A 19,247-nucleotide genomic window follows, 5' to 3' on the forward strand; every position below is an offset into this window, starting at 1 on the left:
ATTGCTTTAACCATCATCTTTTCACTTGTTCATAAAATGTACAGGGGCATCCAACCTTGGTCCTCAAGGGCCACAATCCAGTCAGATTTTCAGGATTTCCCCCAATGAATATGCATGAGATCTATTTGCATGGCCTACATCACGCATATTCATTGGGGAAGTCCTGAAAACCAGACCTGGAAAGGGCCGAGTTGAACACTCCTGCTCTAGACAGAGCCAGTGTAAGAATATTGGGTGACTTAGCCTGCCCCCCCCCAATTCATTTTCAAGTCCTTAGTAACTCTGCCCCTCCTTCCCCCAGATTTTGATAATTAAACTCAATAGTCATGATAATTCTACAGTAGTCCTATATATATTCATAATTGTTCATTATACTTTTAAATATTCAACAGATACACAACAAGTGGTATTTCCAAAAGTCATTTACCTAGGTAAATGGGCTAAATATTGTCCCCCCCCCCCCCACCACACACACAGGCATACCCCTTCTGACATGGGGTCCATTGACTAATTTTATAGATTCTAATTGAATGGTTTTTCCCTTTACTTTTGGTTATAATTTACACTTCTAGGGAAGATGGTGGGAGGGAGAAGGATAATGTATAGGGAATGGTTTATTTATGAGTTGAATATTGTATATTGAAATCGGGGGGGGGGAATTATTCTTATGTATTTCACTGATGGATATAAATGCTGTTTTTTCAGGTAACTTGTTATGTAATTTTTGTATGCACTGTTTTTAGAATGAAAATGAATAAAGATAGATATATAGATAGATTGCTTGAAACACAGCTGTTCTTTGCTGGCCCCTAGAAGCTACCACCCTAGGCAATTGCTCAGCCTTGCCTAATAGTTAAGCCAGCCTGTCCACCAAAAAATGTATCTTGTGCTTTTTTGGGGGTAAAACTGAGTTCAGGCATCTATAAAGGCTCAATGCGGTTACATTCACATCCTCCCTGGAGAAAAACCTCCTTAAAATAGAAAGAGCACATCTATTTTTGTGCAGCCCATGCCGAGATGTTCCTGGAGCACAGCTGGCGCGGAGCATAGTGGGGTTGTGATATGCAGTACATATTTTATAAAATATCTGCGGTGCCGCTCAACGCCCAGAGGATGAGGAGGCCGAGGAGGATGCACTCACCTCTATAGGGGCGGAGCGTTTGCGGGGGTGCCTCGAGGTCGGAAGGACTGGACTCTGCCACAGCGACCGGAGGGCGCTCCAGGGAGGAAGGCTTCTTAGCCGGCTTACCTGAAGGGTGCGACGCCGGAGCGATGTCATGCGGCGTCGACGAAGTGGGTGCCGGTTTAGAAGCCGCTGACGTCGGTGTGGATGCCGAGGGACCAGCCATCGCGGCACCGAACAGAAGTTTTTGCTGGATCTGTCGATTTTTTCAAGGTGCGCTTTTTTAAGAGTAGCACAACGGGTGCAGGTGGAAGGCCTATAATCCGGACCCAGGCACTGGAGACACCAATTGTGCGGGTCGGTCAACGAGATGGGGCGCGCACACCGTTGGCACTTTTTAAATCCTGGCTGAGGGGGCATGAAGGTAAAGACGGCCTCCACTAAATCGAAGGTGGAGGCTACGATTGTGGCAACAGGCCCCGCCGGGGCGAACCAGAAAAAGAAGAAAAATTTTTTTTTTTTTTTTTTAAAGGAAAAAAACGAAACATAGAAAGAAAAAAAAGGAAGAAAAGCTTCCAAGAACAAAACGAGCGAGCGGGAAGGCAAGGAAAAATCTTTCAACGGCCGTTGAAAAAAATGCGTCTTCTTAGCTCCGCGGAAACTAAGAAACTGGGGACTGCGCGCCTCTGTCGGGCGGGAAGGCACTCGCGCATGTGCGGTGCGGCCTAGCTAGAACTTTCTAGACAGGTCGCGCAACCCGGATCGGGGCCCAAAATAATTAATTAGCGGCCTCCAGTGATTTAGTTGGTGCTAAATTGTGATTTGGGTGCTTATCTGACGGCACGCTCTTCTGTAACAGAGGATGCCTAAATTGGAATGTGGGTCACTCAAAAGAGGGTGTGGGAATGCGAGGGGCAGGGGCGGGGCATTCACAAAAGTTGTGTGCAGTTGTACAGAATAGCAGGGATCTGCCCCCGACATGCGTGCCAGGATCTGGCATAAGTCCTCAGGCCCAAACCTGAGCACTGAATTTGGTGTTCAGGTACTACAGAATTCATGAATATACCGTGCTCCCCTGATATTCACGGAGGTTCCGTTCCAGGAACCTCTGCAAATCTCGAAAAACCGCAAATACGGTTTTTCACGGGGGAGCCTGAAAGAGAGCAGCAGGAGAGTAGCCGGAGCGTCGTGAGTGCAGGAAATCACTCGGGGTATGCTCCGACCGCCTCTTCCTGCACTAAGTCGGGCCTTATCCAGTCAGGAGCTGCGTGTCAAAGCAGCTCCTGATTGGATAAGGCCCGACTTAGTGCAGGAAGAGGCGGTCGGAACGTACCCCGAGTGATTTCCTGCATTCACGATGCTCCAGCTGCTCTCTCTTGCCTCTCCCGCTGCCCTCTCCTTGTCGGCGGTTCGCGGTCAGAAAATACCGTGAATGACCGGGACCGCGAACGACCGGGGGAACACTGTATAGTAATTGCACCCCTTATAATAGGAGTAAAGGACTTCAGAGACCTTTTTTTTAAACTACTGCACCAATTAATGGAGAAACAACTAGTCCGTCGTGTCTCAATCAGCGGTCCAAAAACTCCTAGTTATTCATGAATTTGCAAATTAAACTCAAAATTAAATGGCGCCTTGTGAACAAGCTTAAATTTGAAAGCACTTATCTTGACTGGAACGTCAAGGGCCCCAATGCATCGCCAGCAACCAGGTTTCTGTGCCCAACGGAGGCCTTGGTTTCACCGATCAACGAGGCTTCTTCAGGAATGCTTGGCTTTCAGACGGTATTCCAAAAACGGCGCCATTTAATTTTGAGTTTAATTCACAAATTCATAAATAAATAGGAGTTTTTGGACCAGTGATGGAGACGACTTGTTTCTCCATTAATTGATGCAGTAGTTTAAAAAAGGTCTCTGAGGTCCTTTTCTCCTATTACAATTGTGCCTTATAAGGGGTGCAATTACTATTATATTCAGTTGTTTTAATTACACTCAAAGTTGCGTTCTGCTATAGAGCTCATCCCAGGGCACCTTTTATAGAATAACATTGAGCGTTGATTTTTATTGACACCATAGGCAGCGGAATGTTTATTTTTTTTGTTTGGGGGACCCAAAAGCTTCGCCCTAGCCCCAGCAAGGATCCTGTACCACAACCTCTCTCTCCAGCTCCTGACTCCCCCGCCTACCTTCATTGGTCGCTGTAATTTTAAATCTTCGGGCAACCGCCATACAGCATCAACGAGCAGGCCTGCCCCCAGAAGTCTCCGTTCTGCGGTGACTTCCTGTTCCCGCTTAGGCGGGATGCTGCAGAATGAAAGGGCTCCGGGGCAGGCCTGCTCGTTGACGTTGCGTGGCGGCTGCCCGAAGATTTAAAACTGCAGTGGACGGGAGGAGGTAAGTGGGGGGAGTAGAGCCATAACCGACTGGCACATTTTGGGGAGGCCATGGCCCCTGGGGCCTCCCCCATTCCAACACCTATGATTGATACCATTTATAGGATTTCCCCGGAACATTGGCCTTTTCCAGAGCAAGGGTAAATTTGTACTACTGGGGTTGGTTCAGGGTGCTTTTTTTTTTAAGGGAAGAAGAAGGGTGAAGGGGTTTGATATACTGCCTTTCTCTGGTTACAAGTAGAGAATGACACGGTGGCGGTTTACCCGCGGCCACCGCATTTTAGCCGCGGGTCACCGCCGAAAACGGGGAAGAAAACTAGCAGTCGCTGCGGCGACGGGGACAAGGCCATTCACCGCCCGCGGGGCGGTGAATGGGTCTTGTCCCCGCAGTGAGGCATGAAGGATCGCGCGGTCCCCGCAGCTCACACCCGCCTGCCCAATCGATTCTAGTGTTTAGCCAGCTCTCTCCCTTCTCCTCACCTTAGTTTGTAGATTTTCTTTTTCGGCGACCCGCACGCTATCAAAGAGCCGCTGCTGCTCAGTTTCGATCTTCTGCTCTGACGCAACCGGAAACAGGAAGTTGCAGCAGAGCAGAAGATTGAACACTGAGCAGCCGCGCGTGTGCGGCTCTTTGGGAAAGCGTGCAGGTCGCTGAAAAAGAAAGCCTGCAAACTAAGGTGAGGAGAAGGGAGAGAGCTGGCTAAACACTAGGATCGATTGGGCAGGCGGGTGGGGGCTGCGAGGACCGTGCGATCACCCGTGTTCCCGGCTCAGACTGTAAGGAGGGAGTGAAAGGGAAAAGGATTCTGGGCCAAGGGGATGAAAACGGAAAGAAAAACCCACAGCAGGAAAGAAAGGGAAGGACAGGCAGGTGAGCCAGATGCTAGAAGCAGGGGGGGGAAGAAAGAGGGAAAAAAGCTAGATGGGGTTGAAAAGAAGAGACACACTGGTATGGAAGAGGAAGATAGGGGAAATCTGGACACAGGAAGGTAACAGAAAGAGGGGAAATTATGTGCATGGGGCATAGGGACAGAGACAAAAAGGGGACATGCCATGGGGATGGTATATGGACACAGGGGGGGGGCAATGGCAGATACATAGGGGAGATATTAGAAATGGGGAAAAGTATATAAAATCGTACCCGTTTGAGGCTTTTATGTATGCAGCGGTGACGGTGACGGGGCGGTGAATGGGGTTGCAGTGGCGGTGACGGGGCGGTGAAGGGAATGACGGTGACGGGGCGGTGCAGAGGATGGTGAGACGGGGCGGGGACGGGGACCAATTTTTTCACCGTGTCATTCTCTAGTTACAAGTAAAGAGGTTTGCATATTACATAAAAGCACTGGAGGGTTAATTGACTTGTCCAAAGACGAACCCACTTCCCTAGGCTCTCTGCTGACTGCGCTAACCATTACGCTATTGCCCTTTTTTGCTAAAATGCAGTAAGCAAGTGGTTACCGCGTGACTTAGAGCGCACTCAGACCCTGATTCTAAAGTTAGATGCCAATATCAGAAGAGATTCTACAAAAGTTAGGCGTAGGGCTACCAGATGTGTGCATCGTTATTCTATGGACAGTGCTCCAAGTCGGGTGCCATTTCTAGAGTTCTTGACGCCAAACTTTGGGCACAAGGATTTACCGGGTGTAAACCCTGGCGCATAATTTAGGCGCAAATCCCTGGTGTTCGGTAATACGGTGCACATCTGCAATGAATGTTCATGCCCCGCCCATGTTCCCATGGCCACACCCCCTTCTGAGTTGCATGCAATAAGACTTGCGTGCGGACCATTCTAGAATAGCGCTAGCACAATGCGGCGCGCAAATCCAAATTGTTGCCAATTAATGCCAATAATTGATTGCTAGCACCCGACCCTTGGCCCTAATTGGGTCGTTAGCCAATTTAGTTGCAGAAATTTGCATGCCATTTATAGCAGTGAATCGCAAACTGTGTGCGGCGAGATTCCCGGTGTGCCGCAAAACGCCAGCAAGGAGGAGAGACACTGGCTGACTGCCTATGGGACAGCGAGAGGCACATTCTGTAGGTAGTTAGCTGGTGCCTTTCTTCCTCGCCGGCAACTCTCCTTCTCTCTGTGCCTCTCCTCTTCTAGCACTCCCCCCCTCCCCTTATTGATGGCTCAGGACCTCCATCTGGAAGGCCTCCACACATGCGAGATCATAATGTGATGACATCATGCATGCGCATGACATCATCACATCGACATCCACGCATTTCCAGATGCCCTCCAGCCGCAGCCCTGAGTTTAAAATAGCTTGGCTCCGGAGAGTTTGTGAGACACTGATTTATAGTATCCAGGGATTGCTGGGCACCGACGAGGGCATGATTGTCTTTGAATATGACACCATCAATATCTTTGCTTTCAAATCTCAATGAAATATACGGATTTTCATTAGGAAAAAAAACACTTCTCCCTACGAGCATTTTCTTTCATCTGAATTGTCAGATTTTTCCACTAACGAGGAGGACAAGTCGGAGAAACGCAGTCATCTCGTTTGCACACCATGTCAGGCTGGCATGATTATTTTGAGGCAATTGTCAGAAAAGCAGAGCAGATAATAAGAATCACATGGAGATAAGTGGAACATCAGGAAGTGATAAGAAAAAGAGACTCCCCCGGGGAAGACGCGCAGCTAGATAAATTCAACAGCATTTATTTCTTCTACTGCTAACATGTGTCTTTTGGAATATTGCTTGAAACCAATCATTGCGCTTTGAAAACGCCACTGCCCGGGCGTGATGTATTACAGAAAGTGACAATGATACCGGAGGTATAGCATTACAAGGACCAGCTATAAGGAAAATTATCCCTGTGTATGGGTTAGAGCAGTGTCTCTCAAATTGTGTGTCCCGAAGAGATTCCGAGTGATTCCAGAATTTTAATTTATTTAAAAAAATTCCCTTCATAAGTATACACCAGAACTAAACTAAACTAAACTAAATCTTAGGTTTGTATACCGCGCCATCTCCGCAAGCGCAGAGCTCGGCACGGTTTACAGAAGTTAAGAGGAAAGGAACTACAATGAAGGGATAAAGGAGAGGGACTAAGAAGATAGAGAGGGACCGGTTGCTAGAGAACGGGAAGTAATTAGATTTTTGAGAAGAGCCAAGTTTTCAAGTGTTTGCGGAAGGATTGGAAGGAGCTTGAATTTCTGAGCGGGGGTGTGAGGTTGTTCCAGAGTTCTGTGGTTCTAAAGAGGAGGGATGTTCCAAGTTTTCCTGCGCGGGATATACCTTTTATAGAGGGGAAAGACAGTTTCAGTTTTTGTGAGGGTCTAGTGGGGTGTGGGTTTGAGGAGTTCCAAAGGAGTGGGATAACGGGAGGGAGGACGCCATGTAGGATCTTGAAGACTAAGCAGGCACATTTATAGAGGACTCTGGAGTATACTGGGAGCCAGTGAAGCTTGGAGAGGAGTAGGGAGACGTGATCGAACTTGCCTTTTGCGAAAATAAGCTTGGCCGCGGCGTTCTGAATTAGCTGAAGTCTATGGAGGTTTTTCTTAGTTAGGCTTATGTAGATGGAATTACAGTAATCCAGTCTAGAGAGGATGGTAGATTGAACGAGAACGGTGAAGTGAGAATGATGAAAGCAGGATCTCACTCTCCTCAGCATATGAACAGATGACATGTACGTCACGGACGCAAGAGTCTGTCAATGTTATGAGCGCCTGTGTGCGTAAGGATACAACCGCCCAGGCAAGCATCATTCTTTGATGTGATTGGTCCTCGAAAACTAAGGGAAGTAATTTTGTCTTTAGTTTTTAGGCAGTAATTATCCTAACTTCGAGCAACAAAGCAATCAAGGCTTTGTTACCGTTTGGATCTTCTTATCTTTGCGAACTTGGATTTTCAGCTGTGAGAGAAATTAAATTTTTTTTTAAAAAAAAAAGAACGACTGCAGATGGTGGATGATGAAATGCGTGTTTGCTTGTGGACTATCGAGCCGCGTTTTGAGTTAATTTGCAATCAAAAAAACAAGCACATCCATCACATAGATTAGCAATTCTATTCTATCTGCTTTAGTTTCACCGTTCTTACAATCACCCATACATAGCTTAAAGAACTTTAAATAAATAACTCTCAAATTTAAATTTTTGTTGGTTTTGTGATTTTATAATCTATATAATAAAACCCTAGCCGCGCATGTGCATTCTTAACTGCGTGCTTCCATGATCCGTAGGTCTGTGGCCGCAGGAGTGCGCATGCGCGAGTCTCCAGCCTTCTTCCCAGCACCTACCCACACTCGCCGACAGGACTGGACTCCCTGCTCTCCCCAATATTCGGCTCCTCTCACCAGCGGCACCAGCGGCGGAGAAGGCTTCCGACGCTGGCGGGGATCGAAAGGAGCCACGGCGACACCTCGTGGGGCAGGAAAGGAAGCGCCAAAAAAACACTCCAGCCGCTACGTTCTTCGCGGTCCCGACTCCAAAACTGCCAGTTCCAACAGCGTGTGCAGCACTCTACACACGCTGCTTCGGGGCCTTCTACTGCCCTGATTTGCTCTGCCGTGTCTCTGATGATGTCATCAGGGACGTGCCAGAGTAAATCAGGGCAGTAGAAGGCCCCGAAGCAGCATGTGTAGAGTGCTGCTCACGCTGCTGGAATCAGCAGGTTTGTCGGGACCGCGGGAAGGGAAGGGGGGTAAGGGAAACGCTATTGCTGCACAGGGAAGTGGGAGGGGGGATCGAAATGCTGCTGTACAGGGAAGTAGGGTGGGGGGAAATGCTGCTGCACAGGGACATGGAGGGGGAGGGAATGCTGCTGTGGCTGCTGCACAGGGAAGTGGGGGGGGGAAAGAAAGACAGACAGCTAGCACCCTTTAATGTAACGGGCTAAAATACTAGTTTCAATTATAATGTGCTATATTAGCATGCCTTAGTAAAAGGACCCCATTGAGAAGGAAGAGGCTGAAAATGATGAGCCCTCAAGTACTTAACTGTAACTGGGAAAATCACAGACCCCAGTACATGCCATAGCGAAACCCAAAGCATAATAATTCGATTTCTAGTGCCCCCCGAACAAAGACTCTAGAGTAGAGACCCTGATGGGCACTGTGCTGCCAACCAGCAGTATGGTCTGGTCTATGTACTTAATAATCCTCGTTTTCTGTCCATTTGAGGCCTGAATTTAAAGGATGAAGCAAAATCAGAGCCAAAATAAAAATGCAGATAGGGCATGCATGCCAAGTCAGAGGGAAAAGTAGCAGAGTGGGAATCAGTACATTGGAAAAAAAAAAAAAGATTCTATTGCTTGTTGTCCATAGCTATTAGTACCAGCTGTGTTTTTCAGGTGCTTCCCACTTTCAAACGGTACACATTGAGACAATACCTATCAGTGAGTTTCATGCCGAAATGGTTCATGCACTGCAGGAAGCACGCTTCTCTGCTTCAATCATCATCCTGTCCTGATTCCTGCAACTCTCTACTGCTGGAAGAATTCTGGGTGCTTTCCACCGCATCTCAAAAACGGTCAGCCAATCAATAGTGGTGCCTAGCCACAGACCAGTTGCTATAACTACTACCACTACTACTTCTATAGTGCTGCCAGACGTACACATCACTGTACAGAGTCAAAGAAGACAGTCCCTGCTCGAAGGAGCTTACAATCTGAACAGCCAAGATAGACAAACAAGATGTCATGGATACAGTTAAGGGGAACGGTTAATCTGCTGGCTGGGTTGGAGGGCAGAGGGGAGTACAGGACAATTAAGCCATTGTGACATCACTGATGAGGCTGGCTCTTATTGGTGGAATGAGGCATTATGACATCAGAAGCTCAGCTCTGCTTCCCAAAGACAAATAGGATGTCATGGATACAGTTAAGGGGAACGGTTAATTTGCTGGCTGGGTTGGAGAGCAGAGGGGAGTACAGGACAATCAAGCCATTGTAACATCACTGATAAGGTTGGCTCTTATTGGTGGAATGAGGCATTATGACATCACAATCTCAGCTCTGCTTCCCAAAGACTGAAACTCTTCACACTACTACTATGAATTATTTCCATAGCGCTACCAGACACGCGCAGCGCTGTACAGAGTCACAAAGAAGACAGTCCCTGCTCGAAAGAGCTTACAATCTAAACAGGCAAGATAGACAAACAGGATGTCATGGATACAATTAAGGGGAACGGTTAATCAGCTGGCTGGGTTGGTGGGCAGTGGGGATTAGGGTTATGGATTGAAGGCTATATCAAAAAGGTGGGTTTTTAGTCCGCTTTTAAACAAGGGAAGGGGCTTGGAGGACAAACTCGGATAATTTATTCCAGGCATAGGGGGCAGCTAGATGAAAGGAACAAAGTCTGGAATTGGCAGTGGAGGAGAAAGATGAATCATAGGTTGGGGATGCAATGGTATAGGCAGTCTCGATATACAGGACATTGTGGTAATTCAATCCTAGACACACCAAGTGCAGGTCTCTCTGCTCTACAATGTTCCCCCAGTGGTTCGCGGTCCCGGTCATTCACGGTATTTTCTGTCCGCAAACTGCCGACAAGGAGAGGGAAGCAGAGAGCAGCCGGAGCGCCGCGAGTGCAGGAAATCACTCGCGGTACGCTCCAAATGCCTCTTCCTGCACGAAGTCGGGCCTTATCCAATCAGGAGCTGCTTTGACATGCAGCTTCTGATTGGATAAGGCCCGACTTCGTGCAGGAAGAGGCGGTCGAAGCATACCGCGAGTGATTTCCTGAACTCGCGACGCTCCGGCTGCTCTCCTGCTGCCCTCTCCTTGTCGGCAGTTTGCGGACAGAAAATACCGTGAATGACCGGGACCGCGAACCACTGGGGGAACATTGTAGAGCAGAGAGACCTGCACTTGGTGTGTCTAGGATTGAATTACCACAATCCCCATGAAAAACCGTATTCGCGGTTTTTCGAGATTCACGAGGGTTCCTGGAATGGAACCCCCACGAATCTCGGGGGAGTACTGTAAATATAAGCAAAGCGTATTGACTGAAAGACTTTAAGAAAAAATGGGATACACATGTGGGATCTCTAGCTGGGTGAAGTTATGAGGGCGGGTCATTAGGGTGGGCAGACTTGATGGGCTGTGGCCCTTTTCTGCCGTCATTTTCTATGTTTCTACGAATGTAGCTGATAGCTGTAGCTCATTGGCTATTCGATTTGTTAATGTGAACTTCAGGGCAAGTCTATAACTATCTATGCATCACTTACATGCTCAGAGGGACCAAAACTACATTTCTTTTTTATTAATCAAAGGGGAGAAGTTATCAATATGGTCTATTAAGACGTTATTAAACCTCCCCTGCTGTGCGCCCATCCCCCCTTCTCTTCCCCCATGCCTTTTTAATTTTACAGGCGCAAGCAATCTCACAAGCGTGCTGCCCACATTGCGTCGGCTATCCCTCTGACATCACTTCCTAGGTGCCGGGCCCGGACGTGACATCAGAGAGAGGCGACACCGATGCGGGTAGCAAGTTCGCGATGCTACTCTCGCAGGGAAAATTTTTAAAGTACAAGGGAAGGGGGCACACCGTGGAAGTGGTGGGGTCGGAAAGGAGCAAGGGGCAGAGAGGAGAACGGGTGCCGACGCCCCTACCAATCCACACCTGGGGCAGCCCATCCTCCCCCCCACCCTCCTTTCAAAACACCACTGGCCCCAGTTATTAGCAAATAAATTTCTTTGCATAAAATATAACCCTTACTAAAACAACACACTTAATTGACATCTTAACATTAGCCCACGTCGATAACTTCCCCCCCCCCCCCAGTAGTGCGAAGTGTTTCATTCTCTGGTAATCAGAGCTGATATTGCGATGTCATAATGCTTCATTCCACCAAAGCCTGAGACAATCTCAGTGGTGATGTCACAATAGCGTGATTGTCCTATACTTGGCTCACTTTTATTACAAACAGCAGCAATTTTGATTGTGAGAAATATTTCTTTTTTTTTCTCTAATCAAAGGGGAAGTTATCAACATGGGCTACCATTAGGACGTTGTTTTAATTTCAACCCTAGTTATTAAAAAAAACAGGTAGCCCTTTTCCTAAAATACACCAAAATTTGCAGTTATCACAGCCTGACACGGGATTTTACCACGTCATAGCCGCAAATTTTGCGCAGCATCTTTCGAGCATCTGCTGAGAGCTAGCGAGGAATTATTTATCGGCTCCTATTTAGAAGGCACTAAATCAGCGGTCTCCAACTCAAACCCTTTGCAGGGCCACATTTTGGATTTGTCGGTACTTGAGGGCCTCAGAAAAAAATAGTTAATGTCTTATTAAAGAAATGACAACTTTGCATGAGGTAAAACTCTTTATAGTTTATAAATCTTTCCTTTTGGCTAAGTCTTAATAATAATATTGCAATTTATAGCTCAAGAGACATTTGATGAAGAAACTGTTTTATTTTACTTTTGTGATTATGATAAACATACCGAGGGCCTCAAAATAGTACCTGGCGGGCCGCGAGTTTGAGACCACTGCTATTGGCTAAGGCTCTTTACACCTGCATTGTGATGTCATAGAACTTTATGATTACAGAAACATAATAACACGATGGCCATCCACAATCTCCTCCTCTCCCTATTGGCTAAGGCTCTTAACATTTGCATCTCCTCTTCCTATAGGCCACTGGTCTCCAACTCAAACCCTTTGCAGGGCCACATTTGGGATTTGACGGTACTTGGAGGGCCTCAGAAAAAATAGTTAATGTCTTATTAAAGAAATGACAATTTTGCATGAGGTAAAACTCTTTATAGTTTATAAATCTTTCCTTTTGGCTAAGTCTTAATAATAATATTGCAATTGATAGCTAAAGAGACATATGATCAAGAAAATGTTTTACTTTACTTTTGTGATTATGATAAACATACCGAGGGCCTCAAAATAGTACCTGGCGGGCCGCGAGGTTTGAGACCACCGCACCAAATGGTCCCACGCTAATTCCGTGTTAGCCAATTCCTGCCCAGTAAGTGTACTGTGCCATGTGTTAGTTGGCTAATCTTTCCACATCCACTCTCTGCCCATGCCGCACCCCTGGGAAGGGGAAAAAAAATATCTGAAAATGCAGTTTAACACATGGAAACAGGCAAACTAGGACGGATTCCTTTAATGTGGTAATTTGTTTCCGCATCCGCACATAAACCACACATTAATGGGTTAATTCTATAACTGGTGTTCAAAATGTGGTACTGAATGGTATTCTATAGCGGGCGTTGCAGGGTTGTTGGCCCTTATAGTGCCAGGATTCATGCTCCGGTTTGGGTGCGAGGGGTTACACCAACTGAAACCAAATATAAATTCCTGCACGAAAGTTGGCCGTGAATCCCCCAAATGCCATAACACTGCACACATTTTAAAGAAACACCCCAGCCCCCCCCCTCCCAATCATGCCCTCTTTTCATATCTGCGTGAAAATACGCACTATTGTATAAATGGGCATGTGTTTTGGGGGTAGGGGGTCACAGCTACGGGCAGAGATGGGGTTCTTCCAGGCGGTCAATAAGATGTTAGCGGTATTATTATAGTAATTTATGGATGGGAAATACTCGTGTGCGATACCACCATAGGTATTAGTGAGACTGGGCGACACCGCAGGTCTCATGGGGGGGGGCAAGAATTGGATTAATTTTGAGAGTAGAGCACAGTATGGATTTGGGGGCAGGGTGTGTTGGTTCAAAAGACCGCTCTGGAAGAAGGTGCAAAGTAGCATTGTTATTTCAAATGGTTATAAGGTTATACGATTGTTTGTATAATATAGCTTTTCTTTTCTCCTCACTTCAAATGTTTATTTCCTTCCTATATTTCTATATTTGATTAATTTTTAAAATTATTTTCTATTTAATTAGTTTCTTTCTATTACTTTATTATTTTGGTATGTACATTTTTGTTTTTCAACAGTATGATATTGAGAGTTCTATGTATTCTTGTTAGGATGCTTTATATCTCATTTCCGCTATCTTTATTTTCTTTTCTACTATTTGCTAATTTTGTTTGTCCTTGGTACTTTAGTTAGATTGTGAGCCTTCGGGACAGTAAGGGAATTTCAAAGTACCCATTCTTTATTTAATTCATCTTATTTTATTGTATCCTTTATTGTATATTTAATGTATTTTTCTCTGTAAACCGCTTAGAACTTAACGGATTTAGCGGTATATATGAAATAAATAACATAACATAACATAGCTGCGGCCAAATTAGTTTTATCCATAATTAAATTGCTGAGTTGTTATTTGGTGGTGATGATTAAGGTTATGCGTGCCACAGAAACGGGGTGAGTGCCAATGTTACAAAAGTGTACCCAGAAAATATGAGACATTTTGCATGCGACATCAGTACTCTAGAAATTACCAACGGGACATTATTTTTCACCCTTTTTCTTGCATCCATTTGCATGTCTTTTTTTTAAAAAAAATTCTTATTTCCTGTATGCAATTTGACTCTCTCTTTTTACACTTTTGCCTCTTTTTTTGCTATATTCCATTTGATAGAAAATCAGGAATTTGATGCAGAAAACTGATGCGGCTTTTCCTTATAGGGGAGCGGGCTAATGTGGCAACCATTCTAGACTAAACTCCACAGCCTGAACGCTGGGAGTTTCAACCACGGTCAGGTAAACTCCGACACCTGCGTGTGCCCTGTACGTTCCCATTAGAGAGTTGCGTGGGGACAGAAATCCCACCCATCCCCACCCGTCCCCGCCAGGATTCTCTCCGTCCCCACCCGTCCCCATCAGGATTCTCTCCATCCCCACCCGTCCCCACCAGGATTCTCTCCGTCCCCACCCGTCCCCATCAGGATCCTCTCCATCCCCACCCGTCCCCGTCAGGATCCTCTCCGTCCCCACCCATCCACGCAAGGAATTACCTCCATCCCCGCCCGTCCCCATAAAAAGCAGCAATTACTTCTGACGGGATCACCACTTCCACAGTTTCTTTTGTGTTTGTGCTGCTGTTTTCCTTGTGGAATGTCTTTGGTGGAACCCTTTTTTGGTTTTCTGTTCAGGTAATTCACTTATAAACCCCCTCTTTTACTAAGGCTGACCTGTCCATTATATTATATGGATGAACCCTGCTTCCAAAGCCTTCCATCCCCGTGGGAGTCCCGCTGGCTAGAGCGGGGTCCCCGTGGGAGTCCTGTGGGTTAGGGGTGGATTCCCGCGGGATTCCTGCAATCCCCGTTCCCGTGCAGACCTCTAGTTCCCATACTTCCTGCCTTGGAATGTGCACGTGTAAGACCTTGTTATGTCCATGTTGCTTTATTTTACTATTCTTGCAATCTTGGAAAACAAGATTATTTTTTCCTGCAACAATGGCTTTTCTAGAACTGAATGATTGTTATATGCATGTGTAAGCACACGTGCCAACAGAAGTTTTTAGACTTTTAAGGGGGGTCACTCTGCATTTGGCTGGAGCTATTGCCTACCTATGTATTTCTTATATAAAAACGGGTAACGTGTCCGCATTCGAATTGTAACCCGTTCTGAGCTCGTTGGAGAGGACGGAATCTAAAATGAACCAATAAGTAAATAAATAACTCAGACACAGGAAAACAAAGCAACCGGCACGTCCAAATGAAGTTGCTTGCTGCATCTGAATAGTTTTCTTGAATTGGAAGATGAAAAGCTTACCATATGGTACATGGCCAACGCAGCCATCGATCTCCTGAGACTGAAGCAGCAGCAGCATTTCAGATGCTCCTTGGGTGTACGGGAGGCCATGCTCGCAGGTGGCTGTTGCTTCCCCCAATGCAAGTTCAAACCGTAGATGTGCGAGATCTTAACCAGCAAAAAGAAGGGAGGGCGATTCACCCTAGCACTTGGTTTCCTTCCTGGTGGCGAAATATGTCAAATCATCTCAAGCTGTCTTATGACTCACGGCAGATAAGAAGTTCAGCCCCCCCCAAACAGGAAGAAAAAAATGTAAGGAGAAAAAAAAATAAAATAAAATCATTACAGCAAACCAGGGTGGCATTATGTCATTCAGACCATCTGCATTCTCACTGCAAAGCTCAAAGCTGATTAAGTTTCTTTTTACTGAACTTCACTTATAGAAAAAGCCTAATGTTTGTTGAGACAGTTGAAAGGTAAAGTTTTTTTAGTGATCTGCAAATTTGACAGCGTAATTGTTTTAAGAGGCATTTGGCAGTCATTCAAAACTAACTTGGTAGATAGTTGCACGATTATTAGCCCAAATTATTATGCTGGAAGTTTGACACACACACATATCCCCCAGCTCCACGCCATTTTTTTTTTTTTGTCCTCTCTATTCATGGGATATGACGAATTTAAATCACACCATTTTCAATCGCAGCTCTAGGTGAATTACAATCAGGTTTCGGTAAGTATTTCCCTGTTCCCGGAGGGCTTACAGGAGTGCAGGGAAAGGGGTGACATGATTGAGACATTTAAGTACGTCACGGGTCGTGTCGAGGTGGAAAACGATATATTCTTTACCAAGGGACCCTCGGTCACAAGGGGGCACCCGCTCAAACTCAGAGGAGGGAAATTTAGTGGTGACACCGGGAAGTATTTCTTCACGGAAAGGGTGGTAGATCACTGGAACAGACTTCCGGTGCAGGTGATCAAGGCCACCAGCGTGCTCGATTTTAAGAATAAATGGGACATCCACGTGGGATCCCTACGAGGGTCGAGTTAAGGAACTAGGTCACTAGCACTCAGACTCAATGGGGTGGGTCAATAGAGTGGGCAGACTTGATGGGCTGTGGCCCTTTTTTGCCGTCATCTTTCTATGTTTCTAACCCCCAAGTTCTTAAACTCCCCAGTCGACACTGCTTTAAAAACTTTGACCATGACATTAAAGTTACACCCAAATATTCAGTGCTGGCTGTAGCCAGATACCAGACACATTCATTGGAGGTTTCCATAGACTACTCCTGAGCCTATCACCTCTTAACTTCATCCTATGCCCTCTCATTCCAGAGCTTCCTATCAAATGAAAAAGACTCGCGTCATGCGCATTTATGCTGCATATGTATTTAAATGTCTCTATCATATTTTCCCTCTCCTGTCTTTCCTCCAAAGTAACAAGCACAACTCTGAGTCAAGATATCAAGTAGACCTATCAAAAACACATTCCATGAGTATTGAACCTCAAACACCCAAACTCTCCTGGTGTTTTTACTGGGGTATGGGCATCATCACTGGTTCAAACTCTACTCCCACAGCTGCGTCAAAATATACAGCGAGACTTCCCACAAAGAACGCATCTGTGAGCGTTAAATGTGTTAGCCGGTTGATGCATTGGTCCACATTTTTTGTGGAGGCTGCAGTAGAAACAAGAGGAGACTTCATTTGGTCCTTTTACCCCTGACAAGGCTCGTTTGTTGGTCTGTTTATTTCGCACCTAATCTAATCTAATCTAATCCTTAGGTTTGTATACCGCATCATGTCCACGTTCGTAGAGCTCGACGCGGTTTACAGTAGGAGAAATAGGAAGGAACTAGAACAGAGGGTTAGAGGTAGAAGTGTGAAGAAAATTTACAGGACTTGGGATGCCAAGATATAAGAGTTTCCTTGATTCCTAAGTTGGAGGGAGACTTACATTTTTTGAGAAAAGACAGGTTTTCAGATGTTTGTGGAAAACTTGGAGAGAGCTCAAGTTCCGAAGAGGGGAGGTAAGGTTGTTCCAGAGCACCTGCCCTTATCCAGGGCAAGTTACATATTAACATAGAAAATAAAAGTTTACATTTATCATACAAAACACTTCAGAGACACACTATAACAAATTGCATACTTACATATCAAATCAAATTACATATGACATACGTGTCGCATCAACGACGAATTTCATTTAAGGCCAAAACTGGCCAAACCCAAACATCCATCAAAATATAAAATTCCAAACGTCATGCAAGATGCCTCAATAACAGAGAATCAATAAACCAAATAAAACAAACCAGACCATCGAACACCTCTGCGACCAGCACTCAGCACTCAAGAGTCATCACTCCTTCTCTCTCACCCAAACTCAGACCCTATATTTCATTTTACCGAACAGATGTCTTTTAAACAGTTTCCTAAAGTTCTGTGGCGAGTGAAACGGCAGAGCTCCCGTCGGATGAAGATGAGTACCTTTTTGAAAATAAGTCTCGCTGTATATTTTGACGCAGCTGTGGGAGTAGAGTTTGAACCAGTGATGATGTCCCTACCCCAGTAAAAAAACACCAGGAGAGTTTGGGTGTTTGAGATTCAATACTCTTGGAATGTGTTTTTGATAGGTCTATTTGATATTTTGACTCACAGTTGTTTTTGCTAATTTTTTAAGTAAGATTTGTGTTTTTTTTATTTTTGGACTTTTCTTCCAAAGTATACATATTGAGATCTTTAAGTCCGTCCCCAAACGCCTTATGATGAAGACCATCGACCATTTTAGTAGCCTTCCTCTGAACCGACTCCATCCTTTTAATATCTTTTTGAAGTTGTGGTCTCTAGAATTGTATTCAATATTTTAGATGAGGTCTCACCAGAGTCTTATACAGAGAGACATCAACACCTCCTTTTTCCTAATGACCATACCTCTCCCTGTGCACCCTATCATCCCTCTAGCTTTCACCATCACCTTTTCAACCTGTGTGGCCACCTTAAGGTCATCACATACTATCACACCCCAAGTCTGGCTCCTCTTTCGTGTGCAAAAGTTCATCCCCTAAACTGTACCGTTCCCTCGGATTTTTGCATTTCTTAGCATTAAGTCTTAGCTGCCAAATTTCAGAGCATTCTTCAAGTTTTGCTAGGTCCTTCGTGTTATTCACACCATCAGAGGGTCTACTCTGTTGCAGATTTTTACATTATCCGCTAATTGGCAGCCCTTCAGCAATATCACAAAAATGTTATAAGGAACAGGCCCAAGAACCAAACCTTGAGGCACACCACTGGGAACCTTCCTTTCCTTAGAGTGGTCTCCACTGACTACTAGCCTCTGCCACCTTCCACTCAACTAGTTCTAACCTGGTCCGTCACTTTGGTGCCCATACTGAAATCACTCAGTTTATGTAGTTGACGCCTGTGTGGAACACAGTCAAAAGCTTTGCTAAAATCGAAATACACCGCATCTAGCGCATTCCTTCTATCCATTTCTCTAGTCACCCAGTCAAAGAAATTGATCAGATTTGTTTGACAAGACCTGCCTCTTGTCAAACAAATCCATGTACTAACCACCTGCTAAAATATACTCCATCCCTGACGTCATATCCGGCCAAACTAAAGTCAGCTGAGCATCTTCACTAAAAGTTACCCATAAAATATGGAAAAAAGGGGGGGTATCAAATTAACCAAATGCCAAGAAAAGGTTAAATATCAACCTGAGCTAACCAGTCTGAGGTTTCATTTAACCCCTCCGGAGCCATAGATTTTAACATAAACATCCACCGTAATTCCTTTAAATTGAGGCTTCTCTCAACATTACCTCCCTCCCACCCTACTGTAACTACATCTAATACCCTCCACTTAAGGTCACATAGTGTGTGGCCAAACAACTTCCTATGACGCACCAAAGGGGAAGCTTCATTTTGAGTATTTGTGTTCAGTCAACCGTGCCAGCCCAAAATAGTGTTCTTCAACCGTCGGTCCACGATGCGTTCGATGCGGCATTATCTTCGAGCTAGCTCCCTCTTCATAACTGATTCAGTGCACAAAGCCACGGGCAGTGGATCCTATGGGCATCCTGCAACGTAAGAGGGAAGGCTTCCAGATGAGGCAAGGGACGTGCAATTAGTACTATTATGGGAGCAGGGTCTGGGG

At 45.6% G+C, this 19,247-nt stretch overlaps 1 protein-coding gene across 2 annotated transcripts in view; it reads right to left on the reverse strand.

Moving 5' to 3' along the window:
* LAPTM5 (lysosomal protein transmembrane 5) overlaps positions 1-15,309 on the reverse strand; it is a 60,708-nt gene extending 45,399 nt beyond the window's left edge. For both annotated transcript variants that reach the window (XM_033953928.1, XM_033953927.1), the window contains exon 1: positions 15,117-15,309. In XM_033953928.1, the coding sequence (XP_033809819.1) occupies positions 15,117-15,206 (90 nt within the window). In that variant the 5' untranslated portion in view covers positions 15,207-15,309. The remainder of the gene's footprint in view (positions 1-15,116) is intronic.
* Between the last annotated feature and the right edge of the window lie 3,938 nt (positions 15,310-19,247).

Source organism: Geotrypetes seraphini, chromosome 8 (genome assembly GCF_902459505.1).
Source record: "Geotrypetes seraphini chromosome 8, aGeoSer1.1, whole genome shotgun sequence".
Classification (NCBI taxonomy): domain Eukaryota; kingdom Metazoa; phylum Chordata; class Amphibia; order Gymnophiona; family Dermophiidae; genus Geotrypetes; species Geotrypetes seraphini.